This window comes from Helianthus annuus, chromosome 2 (assembly GCF_002127325.2).
Source record: "Helianthus annuus cultivar XRQ/B chromosome 2, HanXRQr2.0-SUNRISE, whole genome shotgun sequence".
Classification (NCBI taxonomy): Eukaryota; Viridiplantae; Streptophyta; class Magnoliopsida; order Asterales; family Asteraceae; genus Helianthus; species Helianthus annuus.
Genome location: NC_035434.2, coordinates 163,310,148 through 163,329,246, shown reverse-complemented (window position 1 = coordinate 163,329,246; position 19,099 = coordinate 163,310,148). Strand labels below are relative to the sequence as shown.

At 39.5% G+C, this 19,099-nt stretch overlaps 2 protein-coding genes across 2 annotated transcripts; both read left to right on the top strand.

The window, feature by feature from the left end:
* Nucleotides 1-10,253: 10,253 nt before the first annotated feature.
* LOC110899536 lies at nucleotides 10,254-11,180 on the top strand. Its single transcript, XM_022146425.1, has one exon. It carries the CDS (start codon nucleotides 10,254-10,256, stop codon nucleotides 11,178-11,180), a length of 927 nt encoding a protein of 308 aa, XP_022002117.1.
* A 1,052-nt stretch (nucleotides 11,181-12,232) lies between these two features.
* On the top strand, nucleotides 12,233-16,246 carry LOC118486418. Its single transcript, XM_035982853.1, has 7 exons — nucleotides 12,233-13,111; nucleotides 13,168-13,568; nucleotides 13,669-13,822; nucleotides 13,969-14,038; nucleotides 14,208-14,553; nucleotides 15,136-15,682; nucleotides 16,220-16,246. The coding sequence occupies exons 1-7, from the start codon at nucleotides 12,233-12,235 to the stop codon at nucleotides 16,244-16,246; spliced, it is 2,424 nt and encodes an 807-aa protein (XP_035838746.1).
* Nucleotides 16,247-19,099: the final 2,853 nt, after the last annotated feature.

The following is a 19,099-nucleotide window of genomic DNA, read 5'->3' as shown; positions in this document are numbered from 1 at the left end:
CTATTGTGTAAAAAAACTTATGTTTAGGGACTAGTTTGTAAAGAATTCTTATTTAGGGATAATTTGTAAAAAATAAAAACTAAAAGAAATATAAACTTTCTCTCTCTATAATCTGAACCAACCCATCTCTCTCTCATCTCTCTCTTTCTCTCTCTATCTCTCTGTAATTCGAACCAGCCCCAATCTTCTAGAGACCCAATCTGAACCAACTAAAGCTTCACACCAAGAACATCTGTAGTACATATGGCATGCAACTCACTGTCTCTCATTCACACTCAATGTGAGTTCTTTAAAATCAACTTAAAAAACCCCCCCAAATCATTACCCTCAAAAATTACCGGAGGCGGTGGAGGTTTATCGATGAATACGGATTCGGACGACGGTGAGATCGAGACGGCGACACAGGTCTGTGATCGGATACAGCGACACAAGTCTGCACCGGTTGATGATGATGGTGGTTGATGTGTGGGCGGCGGCGGATGGTTGTTGTGGTGGTGGTGATGGGAGGTGGGAGATGATGTTGGTGGTAGAAGTGTGGGCGACAGCAGATGGTTGTGGTGGGAGGTGGTGGTGGATGATGGATGAGAAGGATGGCGGATGGTTGTGGTGGTGGTGGTGGGAGGTGGGAGATGGTGGTGGTAGAGTTCTTGGCGACGAAGATGTTGTACAACCTACAAAACGCCGTCGTCTGGTCCCGGAAGGCATGCCGGAAGATAGAACACCTGAAAGCTCTGTTACACCTAAAACAAGGGAAAATACTGATTATGTTAAAGTCTCACACACTTCAATGTCTATTGAAGAAGTCGTTGGAGTGACTGAAGCTATTCAATGTCTATTGAAGAAGTCGTTGGAGTGACTGAAGCTATTCAAGATTCCCCCGGTGTGAGAAAAAACTTGAATGCGATTCAAACAGGGCATAATTTCAAGTGGCTCGAACAAGTTTATTGTCTGGTTCAAGAAATATAGATTCAAACTAGTCCCTAAACATAAGTTTTTTTACACAATAGTCCCTAAAGAAACGACAACAATGCCCTCATGTGCAAGGCACATGACCAAATTTAACTAAAAATTCTAACTGGGTTTGGCCTAAAGGACAAAACTTGTAACAAAATACCTACTAAAGGACACCGCCTGTCAATATTTGAAAAAAGGACACCGCCTGTAAAGTACTACAAAGATAAAGGACAAAACTTGTAATTTTTCCATAAAAAAGAGTAAAATGCAATTTTAGCCCCTGAGGTTTACGCCAATTGGCACTCTGACCCCCCTAACGAAATAATTGCAATTTTACCCCCCAATGTTTGGTGTTATGTCGCAAGTTTACCCCCCGGCGTCAACTTTGTTAACAGATCTGTTAACTGGAATGTGAAATGACTATAATGCTCTTTCATATTACCCCCTGTGTTTTGTTCTACTCTGTAATATTACCCCCTGCCACCACTGCCACCGCCATTCACCACCACAACCACCACTGCCACCTCCAGCCACCACCCTCAACCATCTCCAGCCACCACCCTCCAACACTCTCAACCACTTCTCTCTCTCGCCGCTGTCCATTTAACTCAAATCATACCCAACCCTCTGTTGGGATTCAGTGGTGTCAATTTGACTTTTATCAAAAACGGGTTTGATATATTTTATTAACTAAATATATAATTAATAAAACGCAGCGGAATAAATATTAAATAATTAACACCAAAGTGAACCAAACAGGATCATGGTTACAAACATGCAAATACGATATATAAAATAATTAATCTACCGATGAGATTAAATATACCTTGTGGTTAATAATTAACCGTGTGAGACACCTAGGTACAACGAACGAGTGCTAGAACATGAACACGAAACAATCAGTGGCGCCTTTGGCTTGACTGAACCGTCGTAAGATGAAAGCAAAAAGGGAGGCACCAAAATGGCGGCTGTTCTTTTTCTTTTCCTTTGTGATTGTCACACAAAACAAAAGGGATGTTTTTTCCTTTTGTTTCTTACGGCAGTAGCTTATCTCAAAAGGAGATAATTGAGTTGAAATATATATAGTAATATATATATTTAGGTTAACTAATAACCCTAATTATCTCTTAGGCCTCGAAGCCCTATATAATAAGTTCAAGTCCAGATGCGATACGAAGCCCGAAAAACAAAGTTTAATTAAATAAGTAATTAAACGCTATATTATTTATAACCAGTATAAATAATAAATTCCGTTTTTCGTAGATATATAATTATTCTAGATAATTATATATTCCGTTCCGTTAATTGTTCGTGATCACCAGTTAATCGAGTTAAGTGGATTTAATGTTTGTTGCCCAAGGTGTAACTCTTACGGGTCATAGCTCGGTCAGCAGCGTTGACTTATCAAACCCGTACATATAAATCCAACAATCTCCCACTTGGACGGTCTTCGATAAAATCCTCAACGCAGACAGTCAGTGGCGCTCTAGCTGCACATGGCTGCCCCCAACAAGGTATGACACTTTAAAGTCATTAACCAAAACACTTTGCCATTAGTAACAACTTACTATTGCAAGACAATAGACTTATGGTAATTGTTGTCATTCATCCTTTCTGTAAAAGACATAAATTGAATCAATGAGACATGGATTAAGTTCATTCTCATATGGTGTTCAATTATTATTGTTCTCGATCAAGAGTCAAAGTGGTCCGAACAAACACACAGTAAGTTTGGGTAAGGCCTTACACTTCACCAGTTTGAATCAACGAGGGCGCCACAATGTCTAACTGTTACATATCATGTAAGAGTACAGAATCCCATATCGACTACATACAACTCCCACTGAACTTCAGAACTATTCCCAATTAAAGCCTTTATGACTGGCAGTTACGCGACAGCGGTTGACAGTAATCAAAGAATAATCCTTGGTAAACGGAGGTTCTAATATGTATCTCAGGTCGAAGGATACTAAATGAGTATACCAATATCAAATCATTTTATGACTAAGATCCATGAAGATGATTTGATGCGAGTTACATCCAACGTCATTCATAATGAGGTCTGTGAGTTTGGAAGTCAACTCCTTGAGTCCAAAGTCAGAATAGTCTTAATTCAGAATCGTTCCCACGAATCTGACCGACTACGGATAGTTTAGAATGCAAGATTCATGGATTAAACGTATTAAAATCGAACACAGTTATAAGATTCAAAATTGCATTTAACCAGTAAATCAAAATTGAATTCAAAAGTACAACTATTAAAAGTTCGTACATCCAAATACTAAATCAAAACATATTGCTAGCTAATCTAAGCCCGATAGCACCCATGTGGTGATCATGCTTGTCCTGAGTCATGGGCTTAGTAAACAGGTCTGCTAGGTTTTGATCTGTGTCCACTTTGCTTATCACGATGTCTCCACGTTCCACAATTTCCCGTATGTAGTGGAACTTTCTTAGAATGTGCTTGGCCTTGTGATGAGACCTGGGCTCTTTGGCTTGAGCAATAGCACCTGTGTTATCACATAATATCTCGATGGGTTTCTTAATGCTTGGAACCACATCGAGGTCGGTTATGAATTTCTTCATCCAAGCAGCCTCCTTTGCAGCATCTGATGCGGCTATATATTCAGATTCGGTGGTTGAATCCGCCACCACACTCTGCTTGGAGCTCTTCCATGAGATAGCTCCTCCATTTAGAGTGAATACGAAACCTGATTGTGAGCGAGAATCATCTCGGTCAGTTTGAAAACTAGCATCAGTGTAACATCTTACAGTGAGCTCTTCTTCTACTCCTCCAAATACTAAGAACATATCTTTAGTTCTTCTCAGATACTTTAGAATGTTCTTGACAGCAGTCCAATGGGCGATGCCAGAAGCTTGCTGATAACGACTAGTCATGCTTAAAGCATGCGAGACGTCAGGTCTAGTACATAACATAGCATACATGATAGAGCCAATCGCTGAAGCATATGGAACTCCTTCCATTCGCTTAATTTCAATGTCCGTTGAAGGAGATTGCGATTTGTTCAACACAGTCCCTTTAGTCATGGGAACACCTCCTTTCTTGGAGTTTTCCATCTTAAAGCGTGTCATCATTTTGTCTATGTATGTACTTTGACTTAGCCCAAGAAGCCGCTTAGATCTATCCCTATAGATCTTGATTCCTAGAATATAAGCTGCTTCTCCAAGATCTTTCATTGCGAAACAAGTTCCCAAACAGTGTTTAACTTCGTTAAGCATAGGGACGCTGTTTCCAATGATCAGTATATCATCCACATACAGGATGAGGAATGATATAGTGCTCCCACTAGCCTTTCTGTAAACACAAGGCTCATCTTCATTTTTGACAAAACCAAACTCTTTGATCTTTTGGTCAAAACGAAGATTCCAGCTATGAGACGCCTGCTTGAGTCCATAAATGGACTTATTCAACTTGCACACCCTATTAGGATATTTTGGATCAACAAAACCGTCTGGCTGAACCATATAGACATCTTCAGAGAGATGCCCATTAAGAAAAGCGGTTTTGACATCCATTTGCCATATCTCGTAGTCATAGTACGCGGCTATGGCAAGCAATATCCTGATCGATTTGATCATAGCAACGGGCGAGAAGGTTTCATCATAGTCAATACCCTGAGTTTGAGTGAAACCCTTCGCAACTAGCCGTGCTTTAAAGGTGTGTACATTTCCATGCATATCGGTTTTTCTCTTGAAAACCCATTTGCTCCCTACTGCCCGAGATTCGGGGGGTAGCTCAACCAAGTCCCAGACTTGATTATCACGCATAGATTGCATCTCAGCGTTCATGGCTTCCAGCCATTTCGCAGATTCAGGATCTGAGATAGCAGATTTGTAGTTAGTAGGTTCGTCATTAGACTCATCTACTACCAAGACTTCAGCACCTTCGAGATGCCAAAGGTATCTGTCAGGTTCTTTACGAGTCCTGCTACTTTTGCGAACGCCTGTGTTCATGTCTGATTGATCAGCAACAATTTCTTGTTGTTCAGACGTTCCGACTTCATCAGCGGTTGTTGTTGGTTCTTGAATTTCTTCAAGATCAACCACATTATTTCCAGTTCCTCGATTAAGAAGTTCTTCCTCGAGAAAGTGCCCCTTCCTTTTGATGGAAATAACATTTGCATCAGGATGGTAGAAATAATATCCGCTTCTTTTATAGTATCCGACGAAAACAACCTTTTCGCCTCGAGGATCGAGCTTATCATCAGTATCACTTGTGATGTATGCATCACATCCCCATACTTTTAGGTATTCCAAATCGGGTTTACGCCCATGCCATATCTCATATGGGGTTTTGTTTACCTTTTTAGTCGGAGCCAGATTGACAATGCGGGCGGCAGTCATAAGAGCATGACCCCAAAAGGAGTGAGGCAAGTTAGTTCTACACATCATCGATCGAACCATATTAAGTAGGGTTCGATTTCTCCTCTCGCTCACGCCATTAAGTTGGGGTGTGCCAGGTGGAGTGGGTTCTGAAATTATTCCATACTCTTTGAGATGATTGAGGAACTCTAAGCTGAGGTATTCGCCACCTCGATCTGATCGAAGTATTTTTGTCTTTCTAGTAAGTTGGTTTTCTACTTCGTTTTGGAACTCTTTGAACTTTTCAAAAGTTTCATGCTTATGCTTCATAAGATAGACAAAAGCATATCGACTATAATCGTCGATGAAAGTAACGAAGTATCTTTCATGGTTTCTTGTCATGGTTCTGAAAGGGCCACATACATCAGTGTGAATGAGTCCTAGCAGACCATTAGCCCGTTCACCAACACCAGTGAAGGGACGCTTTGTGAGTTTGCCAGCTAAGCAAGATTCGCAATCATTGAAGGAGTCCTGTCCAGTGGATTCAAGAATCCCCTCGGATTGGAGCCATTTTATGCGTGCCTTACTTATGTGGCCAAGTCTACAATGCCATAGAAAGGTTTCATTAATACCAGCTTTGTTACGTTTAGAAAGATGATATATGTTGTTACATGTTTGAACATCAATCACATAAATACCATTTCGAGGTTTAGCCTCAAAATAAAAGACATCATTCAAGTAGGCAGAAATAGAAATACCATTAAAAACGTACTTGAAACCTTGTTCAAACAAAAGGGAAACTGAAATAATGTTTCTGGTTATACCAGGTGCAAACAAACAATTGTTTAAATTAACTACAAGGCCAGAAGGACATGAAAAATGAAATGTGCCGGTTGCAAGAACGGGCACTCTTTTCTCATCACCAACGATGAGTTCCATGTCGCCTTGTTTCAGCTTCCTCCACTTTTCAGGCTCCTGCAAAACATTAGTGATGTGGTAACCACACCCGGTATCAAATACCCATGTGTTGCTAGAGACAGTAAAAAGCTCAATAACATAAATGAGAATACCTGAAGAAGTGCCAATGTTATTGGCCTTGTTCGCCTTCAGCTTGGCTAGATACTGTGGGCAGTTCCTTTTCCAGTGCCCCATTTGATTGCATTCAAAGCACTGACGCTCCTGAGGAGGGGGTGGTTTAGCAACCTGTTTGTTGTTGGTGGCAGATTTGGCAGCAACAACAGCCATTTTCTTGCCTTTGTTGTTATTAGCCCTTTTCTTGTTGTTGGGCTTCTTAACACCACCAGACTTGACCATCAGAACTTGGTTGGTTTTATGTGGAATGTTCATCTCGGCCGTTTTGAGCATACCATGTAGCTCAGGCACAGTCTTCACCCAAGCATTCATATTATAGTTCATAATGAACTGGTCATATGAGCTAGGGAGAGAGTTCAAGATGAAGTCCGCTGCCATTTCATCTTGCAGGGGATAACCAAGTTTGTTCATTTGGTCAATATACCCTTTCATCTTAAGCACATGAGTACTGACACACGATCCTTCTTGCATTTTACAGCTTATGAGCTGCTTCATGGTGTCATATCGCTCCTGTCGGGCTTGTTTCTGAAACATGCCTTTTAGTTGCTGGATCATGTCATAAGCATCTTTATCTTCCATGTTCTTCTGAAGTTCAGGAGACATGGTGGCTTGCATAAGGCAGGCTACCTCAATGGCATCCTCGTTATGCTTTTCCAGTGCCTTACGAGCAGCAGTAGTGTTACTTTCAGGCTCGGTAGGGACTGGGCCATCTAAGATATATAGCTTTTTCGCCATCTTGAGAACTATTCTCAGATTGCGGTGCCATTCGAGAAAGTTGGTGTTATTCAGTTTTTCTTTTTCAAGTATAGACTTGAGAACGAAGGAGTTGTTTTCATTAGACATCTGTTACATAAACAAAGAGATTTTAATTAGTATTTTCGATGTATATTTCTTTATTTAATTAATGACCCATTATAGTAATTAGAACAAGGAATGAGAATCTGGCTATGTCAGTATTAAAGGCAGCTGTGGCATGCACTCTAGTAAGTGACTAGGCAGACTAACAACGAGTGTCAATTGTGAGAATTGCACAACTCTCGAGTATGAGGCCGCTAAGACAACTCTTGTCTATGCATTGATACGTTTAGCCTCATCTATGCCGACTTTTTTACTTTCGAGACAGCTGGAGCATGTGGTGAGAAAAGAAAAAGTAATAGTCGTCCTAAAAGAGGTACTTGTGGAAGGGCCGGATGTGTCAACGAAACCCTTGCACCTTGGAAGGATATGCTAGACATCAAGTGTGGTGCTGTGGCTCCAAACACTGATGGTTCGCTTTTACGTTCCAAGTGTAGCTTGTGATAGAATGGCATAGACTATTGATTTTAATTATGGGTAAATTTAATATTTACCAAATAGGGTCGTAAGAGCCGATTTTAGTATATATTTAGTCGTGACATCTTGATGAACCCTTTCATCTCTCAGGACACTTAATTTTAAATAACCTATTAAAACTAAGTTTGTCGCGACTTGTATAACCATTTAAAGTTAATAGTTTTAAAACTATTAAGTTATGAGTTTTAGAAAGTTAAAACTTGTTAAATTTTAAAAAACTATAATGGTTATTATTTATTTTGAAATAAACTATTTGTTTTATAACGAATATTTACAAGTTGTAAAAATCTATTTAGAACTTGTTATAATTGATTGTGAACATTTTAAAACACCTTTTAAAAGTTTGGTATTAGGTTGGTTGTAATATAACAACTTATATGATAAAAGCAACCATAATAGCAAAAATAAATATGTAAATCTTTAGGCCATTTTGTTTGATCTTGCTAGAGCCAAATAGCAAGACCAAACTGGGTCACGGGGTAACAACAACCACAAGGATGGACCTAGTGCATCTAGTTGTCTTTAGCATCTCCTTGATTCCTGTAATGTCTTCAGTTTTGTCTTCGGGTCTTCAGCTTTAAGTTATAATATAAAAATATAACAAGAATTGAAACCCTAATCTATTACAACTTTGAGCCACAAAGTGGGCCAAAACCATAAAACAAAACAATAACAAAATACAAGTACAAGGTCGGCCAGATTTACATATTCAACACAATCATGTTAAAGTGGGCAATCTTTTGGTCAAATAAAATAAATAAAACTTTTGACCAAATAACTTTTTGCCCAAGAAATATTTAGATCTGAAACTTTAAACAAGTTAAAGTTTGAGATCTATAACCGGTTAAAAGTACCGGTTTCGTTTTGCATGTTGTAAGCGTGGCTCTGATACCACTGTTGGGATTCAGTGGTGTCAATTTGACTTTTATCAAAAACGGGTTTAATTAAATAAGTAATTAAACGCTATATTATTTATAACCAGTATAAATAATAAATTCCGTTTTTCGTAGATATATAATTATTCTAGATAATTATATATTCCGTTCCGTTAATTGTTCGTGATCACCAGTTAATCGAGTTAAGTGGATTTAATGTTCGTTGCCCAAGGTGTAACTCTTACGGGTCATAGCTCGGTCAGCAGCGTTGACTTATCGAACCCGTACATATAAATCCAACACCCTCAACCACCTTAGTTCAATTCATCTTGTCATCAACAAAGCATAAACTCATACAGATTAAGGAACAAATTTCTGGAAAAAAAACGCAACTAATTACTAACCTGAAAGGGGATTCTTCCAACATTAACAATAAACGTGACAAAATCTCCATTAATTGAAGAGGTAAATACAATAATCAGTTTATACAATATATACTGTGAAGGTCTAACCCATCATATTCATAGCCATGTCTCTTTCTTTTTCCTTTAGTCACGCTACCCAAACAATAGCTCCACAAATTCCTCTATTTTCTTCAAATTCACATCTTTAAAATCCCCAAATATCTCTCAAAACCTCACAAACATTCAAAATTTCCATCTGGGTATCACTCAAATCTCAAAAAGATTCAAAATTTTCATTTGGGTATCTCTCAGATCTCCAAAACATCTCCAAGAAATGGAACCGTTAATGGATTCCGCCACCACTCCCCATCGTACGCCATCGTTTAAGGTAGACACCTACCACCTCCACAAACTTAAACCCTCCGAAAAGTTGCACTATTCTTGCCATTTTTAAGGATTGTTATCTCGATTTCTCAGCCTTTTTTTCTCAGAATGGCACACCACCTTCAATCACCGTACACCTCCATAACCACCACTACCCCGTGCACCACCAACCTTCACCAACCTCTATTGACCATTTACATTTCAACCTGCAACTCATCTTTTACTCTATTATTTATTACAAGTATTTATGGTAAAATGACCAAAATACCCTTATATGGGGCCCAATTGGTAAAATTTAACCATTAAAATTAACTAAGTTAGGGTTAAAGGACATAATATGTAATGGTTTGCAAACATTGAGTACGTTTTTTGTAATTTTTGAAGACAAAGGACATACCTTGCAATTAGTGTTAACATAAAGGACGATTTTTGTAATGGAATAATGGAATTTAATAATCCCAACTTTCACCAGTTGGCCGACAACGGACCCAACTTCAAAAATAACCACTGTCGGTCCCAACTTTTGACATTTTGTAAAACATTGGACCCTTGCTGGGAGAGTAGGAGATGGTGCTCCCAACTTCAAACATTGGACCACTGGCGGTCACCACTAACATCCCTTGGCCGGTGTTAGAAAGGGTCATATGTTTTACAAAATGTCAAAAGTTGGGACCGCCAATGGCTATTTTTGAAGTTGGGTCCGTTGCCGACCAACTGGTGAAAGTTGGGATTATTAAATTCCATTATTCCTTTTGTAATTTACTCTTTGTCTAATCATTGATTTCATAAAAGAAAAAAAGGAATAATTGAGTAAATGTCAAAGTAACCCCAAGGTGGTTGATGAAAACAAAGTGCTGATAACAAAAGTCACAAGCCCACACGAGGTGCAATGGCGATCGGAAGACCGGCGGACCGGGACGGCCGGAGATCGGAAGCGGGTTTCGACAATGGGGCAGAGAAGGGTTCAAACGGTTTTGCGAAGTTCTACGTGGCAAGGTTACCGGAGAGATGTAGCTCGAAAGATATATCGAAATCTTTAGAACCATATGGGAAGGTTGAGGGAGTGTATGTTGCGAGAAAAAGAGACAAGAATGGTTTCCGTTTCGGTTTCGCCAGCTTCAGCGGAGTAAAGGATGTGGAGGAACTGGAAAAAAAGATGAAAAACGTATGGATGGGCAGCTACAGACTTTTCATCAATATAGCCAGGTTCACCGCGGATAACGACGACGTGAGGGGTAATCGGGACAGCAAGGGTAAGAAGAAGATACAGGGACACAGAACCCAGGAAGTTAGATATCAAGCTTACAAGGATCAGGGAGGCAGTAGTTCCAGGCCTTTCGCTCCCAGCGGTAAGTCTTACGCAGATGTTCTGTCCGGCAATCAACAAGAGGTTGGTATCATGAAAGAAGTGGTGGCCTCAGTGTTCGCTAAGGCTTTCGAGGAGTTACATGGTAAGGCGATAATCGGGCGAAAGCGAAGGATTTATGGACGCTTTGGGAAGATGAATGTGCTGTTGAAGGAAGAAAAATATGGTGATACGACAATCAAGTATCTTGGCGGTCTAAGTATACTTTTAGTCTTCAAGTCGAGCTTCGAAGCTGATATTTTCAGGGCCGACATTCCTGGATTTGGGTGGTTTGACAGCGTGGAGTCATGGACAGGTCAAATGATTGCTTTCGAGAGACTTGCCTGGCTTAATATTTACGGCGTTCCGCTTCATCTGTCCGGTAATGAAACATTCGACTCGGTGGGAAGATGTTTCGGTAAAGTCATACACGCATCGCAACGACAACCGGAAGACAACATTTTAACTTGAGATTGTGTGTGTTATGACGGACGCGGTAAAAAGGATAGAAGAAGAAGTTATTCTCATTGATAAAGGTAAGCGGTTCAGGGTGTGGGTCGAAGAAGAGAGGGAAGTTTGGGTCCCGGACTCGGTCGAGAAGCTGGGAGGTCAGACGGTAGAAGACGATGGACATGATTTATTGTCCGATTCAGAAACTTTGGTGAATACTTTGAGGGATGATCGGAGATTGGAGAAGAAATATGGGGAATTTGATAGAGGGGAGGATGAAAAGGATGGGAAGGAGTTTAAAGAGCAAATTTTTACGGCTTCACCGGATCCGGTGAAGGTCATCGGAGACGACAACGAACCGGCGGAAGTTAGCGATTCCGGCGGAAAAAAATCGACGGCGGAAAGAGAGATAAGAACTGCTCCCGAACGGTCGGATGACATTAATGAGGAGGATGACATCGAGGTAAGCAACGGTAATAAAGGGGTTAATATTCAAGAAGAGGCGATTGGGATGAGGGAGTTTCCAAGGTTTTTTGAAAACCCTCAATTAAGGAAGGAGAAGGAATCGAGGAAAGAGAGTGGGGCTGGGGAAAATGTGGAGTTTTCTAATTTTCAAAATTTTGGATTTTCAGTTAACCTAAAGCCCATGGGGCCTAGTAAAAGTTTAAAGAAAATGAGGAAGCCCAAAAAAATAGGATTAACTTGGAGGAAGTTAGTGGGCTTACTTGGCCTAGAAATAGACCGAGACAAGACGATCCTTTTGACCTTAATAAAACGATAGGAATACAGGATGATAGTTTCTCTTCCGCTGAACAGGAAGACGTCGGAGTCCAAAATATGGGGAATGAAGAGATGCACGAGTCTCGACAGGAAGCACCAAGAGGTAGTAGAAAGGAGGGGGTGGAGGAGATGGTAAAAGATTTAAATGTGCAACCCATCGAGGAGGAGGACGACACCTTTCTAGAAACACACGCTACATTCATCACGGGGGGTATTGCGGGAGTTGATCTGCAGAACCATGGGAATTTGATCAGAGAAGCGATTAGGAAAGAAGGAATTCAAAAATTGTCAAGATGAATTTCCTTTCTTTGAATATCAGAGGTCTTGGGGAGGGGGTTAAAAATAAAGCGGGGTGGGTTAAAGAGATAAAAAGAGAGAATGGGATTGATTTCATGGCTTTGCAAGAAATACAATTCAGTGACATTTCAGGTATAGAGTTTGAGAAATTTTGGGGAACGGGCAAATTCGAGATGGATCACGTGCCGGCGGTCGGAAGATCTGGTGGAGTTGTTAGTTTATGGGATCCAAGCGTTTTTAAGGTACATGATTCTATCAAGCATCCTAATTTTTTATTAACTATGGGGGTTATTAAGGGGATTAATAGAGCTATTAATATTATTAACGTGTACGCTCCGCAAAAAGTCCCTCTAAAAAAGGCTCTGTGGGAGGATATTGGGGTGGTTTTGGGGAGTTATACGGGTTGGTGGGTGATTATGGGGGACTTTAATGCGGTTCGTTTTATGGAAGAAAAGAGGAATTCCAATTTTAATAAAAACTGTGCTTCTAATTTCAATGAGTTTATCTTCGAAAATGGGTTGATAGAATATGATTTGAAAGGTAGGAAATTCACTTATCATAAAGACAACAGTAATAAGCAAAGCAAGATCGATAGATTTTTGGTTTGTCATGATTTTTTCAACGCTTGGCCGGTGGCTTGCCTTAGGGAGTTACCAAGGGTTCACTCGGATCACTGTCCTCTTGTTTTGAGTTGCTCGGATAAAAACTTTGGCCCCAAGCCATTTAGGTTTTTCAACTCCTGGTTGGAGAGGAAAGATTTCGACGAGGTGGTGCAAAAAGCAAACGACTCTTTTATAGGGAACGGGGAACCTGAAGTGGTCTTAATGCATAAATTCAAGGTGATTAGGGAGGATATTAAAAAGTGGAAAAAGAAGGTTCTATCTAAAGAGGGGAAACGGAAAGGATTCTAAAGGAAGATATTGAAAGGCAGGACGAAGTTTCAGAGGAGAGAAAGTTGTTAGAAGAGGAGGAGTGGTCTAAGGTGGAATGCTTGAAAGATTTAAGGGAGCTCGAAGGATACAAAATTAAAGATCTCAAACAAAGAGCTAGAATTAGATGGGATTTGGAAGGTGATGAAAACTCGGCTTTTTTTCATGGGTATATAAATAGTAGAAGAGCTCTTAACAATATCCCAGGTCTTATGGTAGACGGAAAGTGGATTTCAAAACCATCCTTGGTCAAAAGAGAAATTATGCACTTCTTCAAAAAGGCTTTCGAGGAAAAAACCAAAGACAGACCAAGACTCAATTGTCACATCATTAGGCGTCTCTCAGAGGAAGACGCTGCGATTTTGACGGTCCCGTTTAGGAACGAAGAGATCAAAAGTGCTGTGTTCGAATGTGGGGCTGACAAAGCTCCAGGGCCAGACGGTTTTAATTTCAAATTCATCAATTGAGAATGATTTTTATAATTTGCTTGATTCCTTTTTCAGCAAAGGTACTATTGAGGCGGGGTGTAGCTCATCTTTTATTACTCTTATTCCAAAAAGCAAGGATCCGGTGGGGTTGAGAGACTATAGGCCTATTAATCTAATTGGGGTGATAAGCAAAACTATTTCTAAGATTCTTGCTAACCGCCTCAAAAAGGTAATCGGGTCCATCATCTTGGAAAATCAGACGGCGTTCCTCAAAGGAAGGTACATTCTTGATAGTCCATTAATGCTTAACGAACTTATAGCTTGGATTAAAAAAGATAAAAAAAGGCTTTCCTCTTAAAAATTGATTTTGAAAAGGCGTATGATAATGTGAATTGGAGTTTTCTTTTGGATATTATGGATCAAATGGGTTTTCCTAATTTATGGTGTAATTGGATCAAAGGGGTTCTAGTTTCGGCTAGATCCTCAGTTTTAGTGAACGGGTCTCCTACTTTTGAGTTTAGTTGCTCCAAAGGGGTCAGACAAGGAGACCCATTATCTCCGTTTTTGTTTCTGCTGGTTATGGAAGCTCTGTCTAGCATTTTTTTGCAAAGCAGGGCTCGAAGGGGTGTTAAAAGGAATTCAAACTCCTAATAACGGTCCGGTTATTTCGCATCTTTTGTATGCGGATGATGCTCTGTTAATCGGGAATTGGGATAGGGAAAATGTGGTAAATGTGGCCAGATGTTTAAGAATATTCTATTTATGTTCTGGATTAAAAATCAACCTTCTTAAATCTAACTTGTACGGATTGGGTGTGGATAATAGCGAGATTACGGAAATGGCTAAGGTGATCGGGTGTAACACTGGTAATATTCCGCTTACATACTTGGGGATCACGGTGGGGGCTAATATGAATAGAATTAACAGTTGGAACCCGATAATCGAGGTTTTCAACAAAAGGTTGTCGGTTTGGAAAGCTAAAACTATTTCGATAGGTGGGAAGATTACTCTGATTAATTCTGTTTTGGAGAGCCTCCCTATCTATTATTTTTCTTTATACGAGGCCCCAATCGGTATAATTAAGACCCTGGAAGCAAAAATGAGAAAGTTTCTTTGGGCGGGATCTAGTGATTTAAACAAAATGAACTGGGTGGCTTGGGAGTGGGTCACCTGACCCAAATCTAAAGGGGGTTTGGGTATTAACAGGCTCATTGAGGTCAATGAGGCCCTTTTATCTAAGTGGGGTTGGAGGTATAGGGTTGAAAACCAAAATCTATGGAGGAAAGTGGTGGAAGCTTGCCATTATAAAAGCAACCAAAGTAGCTTCCTTCCGCTCAACGGGAACATAGCGGGATGTTGGAAAAATATTGTAAAGGTGTTTTCCAAAATAAAATTAAACGGGAAAGGTTTAGATCGGTTGATCAAGGGCAAGGTGGGGAACGGGGATGATATTCGTTTTTGGATTAACACCTGGATGGGCGATCTTCCTTTCATGGAAAGATGGCCTCGTCTGTTTGGTTTGGAATTGTATAAATTTTGCAGGGTTGCGGATAGAGTTCAAGGTAATGAGGGCTTTTCTTGGCATTGGTCTAGACTTCCCGAATCCGATGACGAGCTTAAAGAATGGCTGGAATGTCTAGAGGTTCTCAACATGGTGAGGCTTTTCAACGATAAGGATTCGTGGTACTGGAATGACGGTAGCCAGGATAGTTTCTCAGTGAAGTCTGTCAAAAAGGCTTTAATTATTGAGAGAGGTCATTGCCACCTTCCTAATTTTGTCTGGTGTAAATGGGTGCCTCTCAAATGCAATGTTATGGCTTGGAGAGGTAATTTGGATAGGCTAGCAACAAGAGTTAATTTAAGGCGAAGGAATGTGGACATTACATCGGTTTTGTGTCCTTTTTATGAAGAATACGAGGAAACGGTGGAGCATTTATTTACTGCATGTTTGGTTGCTAATCGTGTGTGGGCGGCTTTCAGTACGTGGTGCAACATCCCTCCTATTTTCGCCTTCGACTTCAAAGATATTCTGGATACTCATAATCATATCCAGGCTGGTAAGAAATCGAAGAAGATAATTTACGGCTTGGTGATTATTTCGTGTTGGTGTATTTGGAAAGGAAGGAACGAGATGGTGTTCAATCAAATCAGAAGAAGTCCGCTTGATATTATAGGGGAAATAAAATCGAAAGGTTTCGCTTGGTTTAAGAGTAGATCGTCCTGTAATTATATAAATTGGACGGATTGGTGTAAATATCCTTTGTATATGATGTAATTTGTTTTGCCCTTTGCCCGGTTGGGTCGGGGGTGTTTGTTTGTTTGGCCTTTTGTCCGTTTGGGTAGGAGGTGTTTTTTAATGAAGTTCGTTTTTCAAAAAAAAAAAAAAAATTCCATACAGGGGGTGTAACAAATGTATACAAGTATGAGATAAAAACGAACTTTTTTACGAATTACTATTGAATACTAAAAAAGTTAGCAAATGTATACAAGTACGAGATAAAAGCTAACTTTTTTACGAAATAAAACCTTTTGGACCCACATATGAAAAATGAAACATTTGGATTAAACTGTCAAAATGACCCAAACCACATGAACTAAATTGACATTTAACTCTTATAATAAACAGAGTAAACTTCCATTTTGCTCCATGTAGTTTGATCGTTTTAACGGTTTTGTCTCAATCCTTTAAAAATAGTTATTTTACTCCCTGATCTATGAAGCTTATCACGATTTTACTCCCTGCCCAAAACAACATCCATTTTAAGCGTTAATATTTTTCACGTTCATAACACAAATGTTTGATCACAACATATGGTTCAAAGTTTGCTCATTAAATCTTGAATATATTTAAATATTTCCTTAGTTATGAACAAAACTTTGATGTTAAAAACCGAATAGTCTTATTAACATTAAAAACAAATATAATAACTATTTTTTTCCTTAATTATCAATTGGATTGAATTTAAAAGTTTTGAAGTAGTAAATGGTTTCGAATCTAATTCTAATTCAAATTTTGTAATTAATCATTTCCTTATTACAATTTTGATATAAAATACGTTAGTGTGGTTAAAAACAAAGATAATATTTAGAGAAAATGCCCGGATAGTCCCTGTGGTTTCGCATTTTTTCACCTATAGTCCCCAACTTTCTAAAACTACCTGAATAGTCCCCAACTTTTCAATTTTTGTTCCCGGATAGTCCCTGGGTCTAACTTCAGTTTGTTTTTTCTGTTAAGTGGGCGTGAAATGACCAATTTACCCTTTCTTTTAAAAGGCCAAACCACAGGGATTATCTGGGCATCTTCTACATTTTTAGAGAAAAAACCCCACTACCACATCTCATCTTCAACCTCCACCCACCATCACCCTCCTCCACCCTCCACCATCACCTTCTTCTCTGCAATTTTCTTTGAAGAAACCCTAAAACACCCAAGTCACCTCAACCCCCCCCCCCTCGCTGTCTCTCTCTCTGACGCAAAACTCACAGACAACAATCAATATAGAAGCAATGCATAATGAATCAAGGCTTGCAGTCAACCAATCGAAAAATGATTTTTCCAACTCCTTTAATGATCTGATCTCCACATCTAATTCATCATCTACTTTTAACGGCCCACAGATTGATAAGGTTCCTTCTGTTGTGACAGTGTTTTTAAGACCGGGATCGAGGTTCGACCGGAAATATTGAATCCACAGTTGAAAAAATGATTGGAATCCATAAGAAGAAGCATTTATGACTTTTGATCGGAACTTATGGACGCCCGCCTCTGTTGTTGAAGCTCAGAAACACAACCGAGGGCAGAACCTCTTCATCTTGTTTCCATTATTCACTTTTAGCCTTGATATCTTTCAAAGTGAAAGTACTTTTATTTAAAGGTTTGCAGACAAATGGCTTTTGCAAGGCTCAAAGCTGAAAGATGTATTTTTTCATTTTTTAGATCTTTCGTATACATTAAATAGTTGAACTTCTTTTTGTTATACATAATTTAAGATTTAATTTTCATTTTGTTAATCTTTTGTATACTTTTATTATACATAATTTACGATTTGGTGGTGGGGTGGTGGTATTGATGATGGTGGTTGTGGCTGTGGCTGGATTTGGGGGATTTGGGGTTGAATGATTTGGGGGATTTTGGTGATGGTTTGTAGAGATGCAATTCACACAAGGGTGGTGGTGGTGGTGGTGGGGCTTGGGTGTTTTAGGGTTTTTTCATAGAAAAATGCGGAGAAGAAGGTGATGGTGGAGGGTGGAGGAGGGTGATGGGGAGAAGAAGGTGATGGTGGAGGGTGGAGGAGGGTGATGGTGGGTGGAGGTTGAAGATGAGATGTGGTGGTGGGGTTTTTTCTCTAAAAATGTAGAAGATGCCCGGATAGTCCCTGTGGTTTGGCCTTTTAAAGGAAAGGGTAAATTGGTCATTTCACACCCACTTAACAGAAAAAACAAACTGAAGTTAGACCCAGGGACTATCCGTGAACAAAAATTGAAAAGTTGGGGACTATTCAGGTAGTTTTAGAAAGTTGGGGACTATAGGTGAAAAAATGCGAAACCACAGGGACTATCTGGGCATTTTTCTCTTCTAATTATTAATTTTAATGAGAGTTGTTACAGGTAGATTGACACCCCTTCACGAAAATGAGCATAACTCACTCAATTCTTATCCGATTCACTCGATTCTTTTTCCTACTACTTTGTATCGACCTTATCTACATTTCCATGGGTTTTTCACAGTAAATAAGTCCCTGGAATGTCCCCAAATAGGCTCCAAAGTGGGCTGTTCGTTTCTGTTTTTATCTAAACTTTGTTAAACTCATCCAACTTGTGTCTAACACATCTCACACCTATGTCCTAATGCTTACAACCTCACTTATGGTTGGTTAAGCTTAAAAACAAGGTTGAGACACTATAAATCAGAGGTTAAAACCTCAAATACTTTCTGTTTTGTTAGGGTATTTAACCCACAAATCATGTCAAGCTTAGATCTTGATGAATGAGTGATTATGGAACAACTTGGGTTGTCCTACATACAATCCTCACATGATTTGATGATTTCTCTATAGTTAGGTTGTTTATGTTATTGTGCTAAACCAAGTTCGTGACCCTCCTTGGTTGTTTTTACATCAAGTGAAGTGGTGAACATTCAAGGGGTTCCTAAATGGAAGCATGTTCTTCCTACCCCATACATGATAACACGAGGTGCCTAAATGAAGATCCTAATCCTCTACCTCCTACTTGAGTTATTGGACTAAATAATATGTAGTACTTAACCTAGATATATATATACACTCATTCGAACCTTTGATGTTGAACTTATGTTTATATGTTAAAGTAGTAGAACATCACCTAAGACCTAAAACCTTGTTGTGATTCTTATGGGTGTTCAACTCATGAAAACATTATCATAACCTTTGTGGTTACCAAGTGTCATACAAGTGTTAAGTGTTGAAGATGATTATTTTCACATGCTATTCTCATATCTTACTTTTATGTTGTTTTAAATACCGAATCT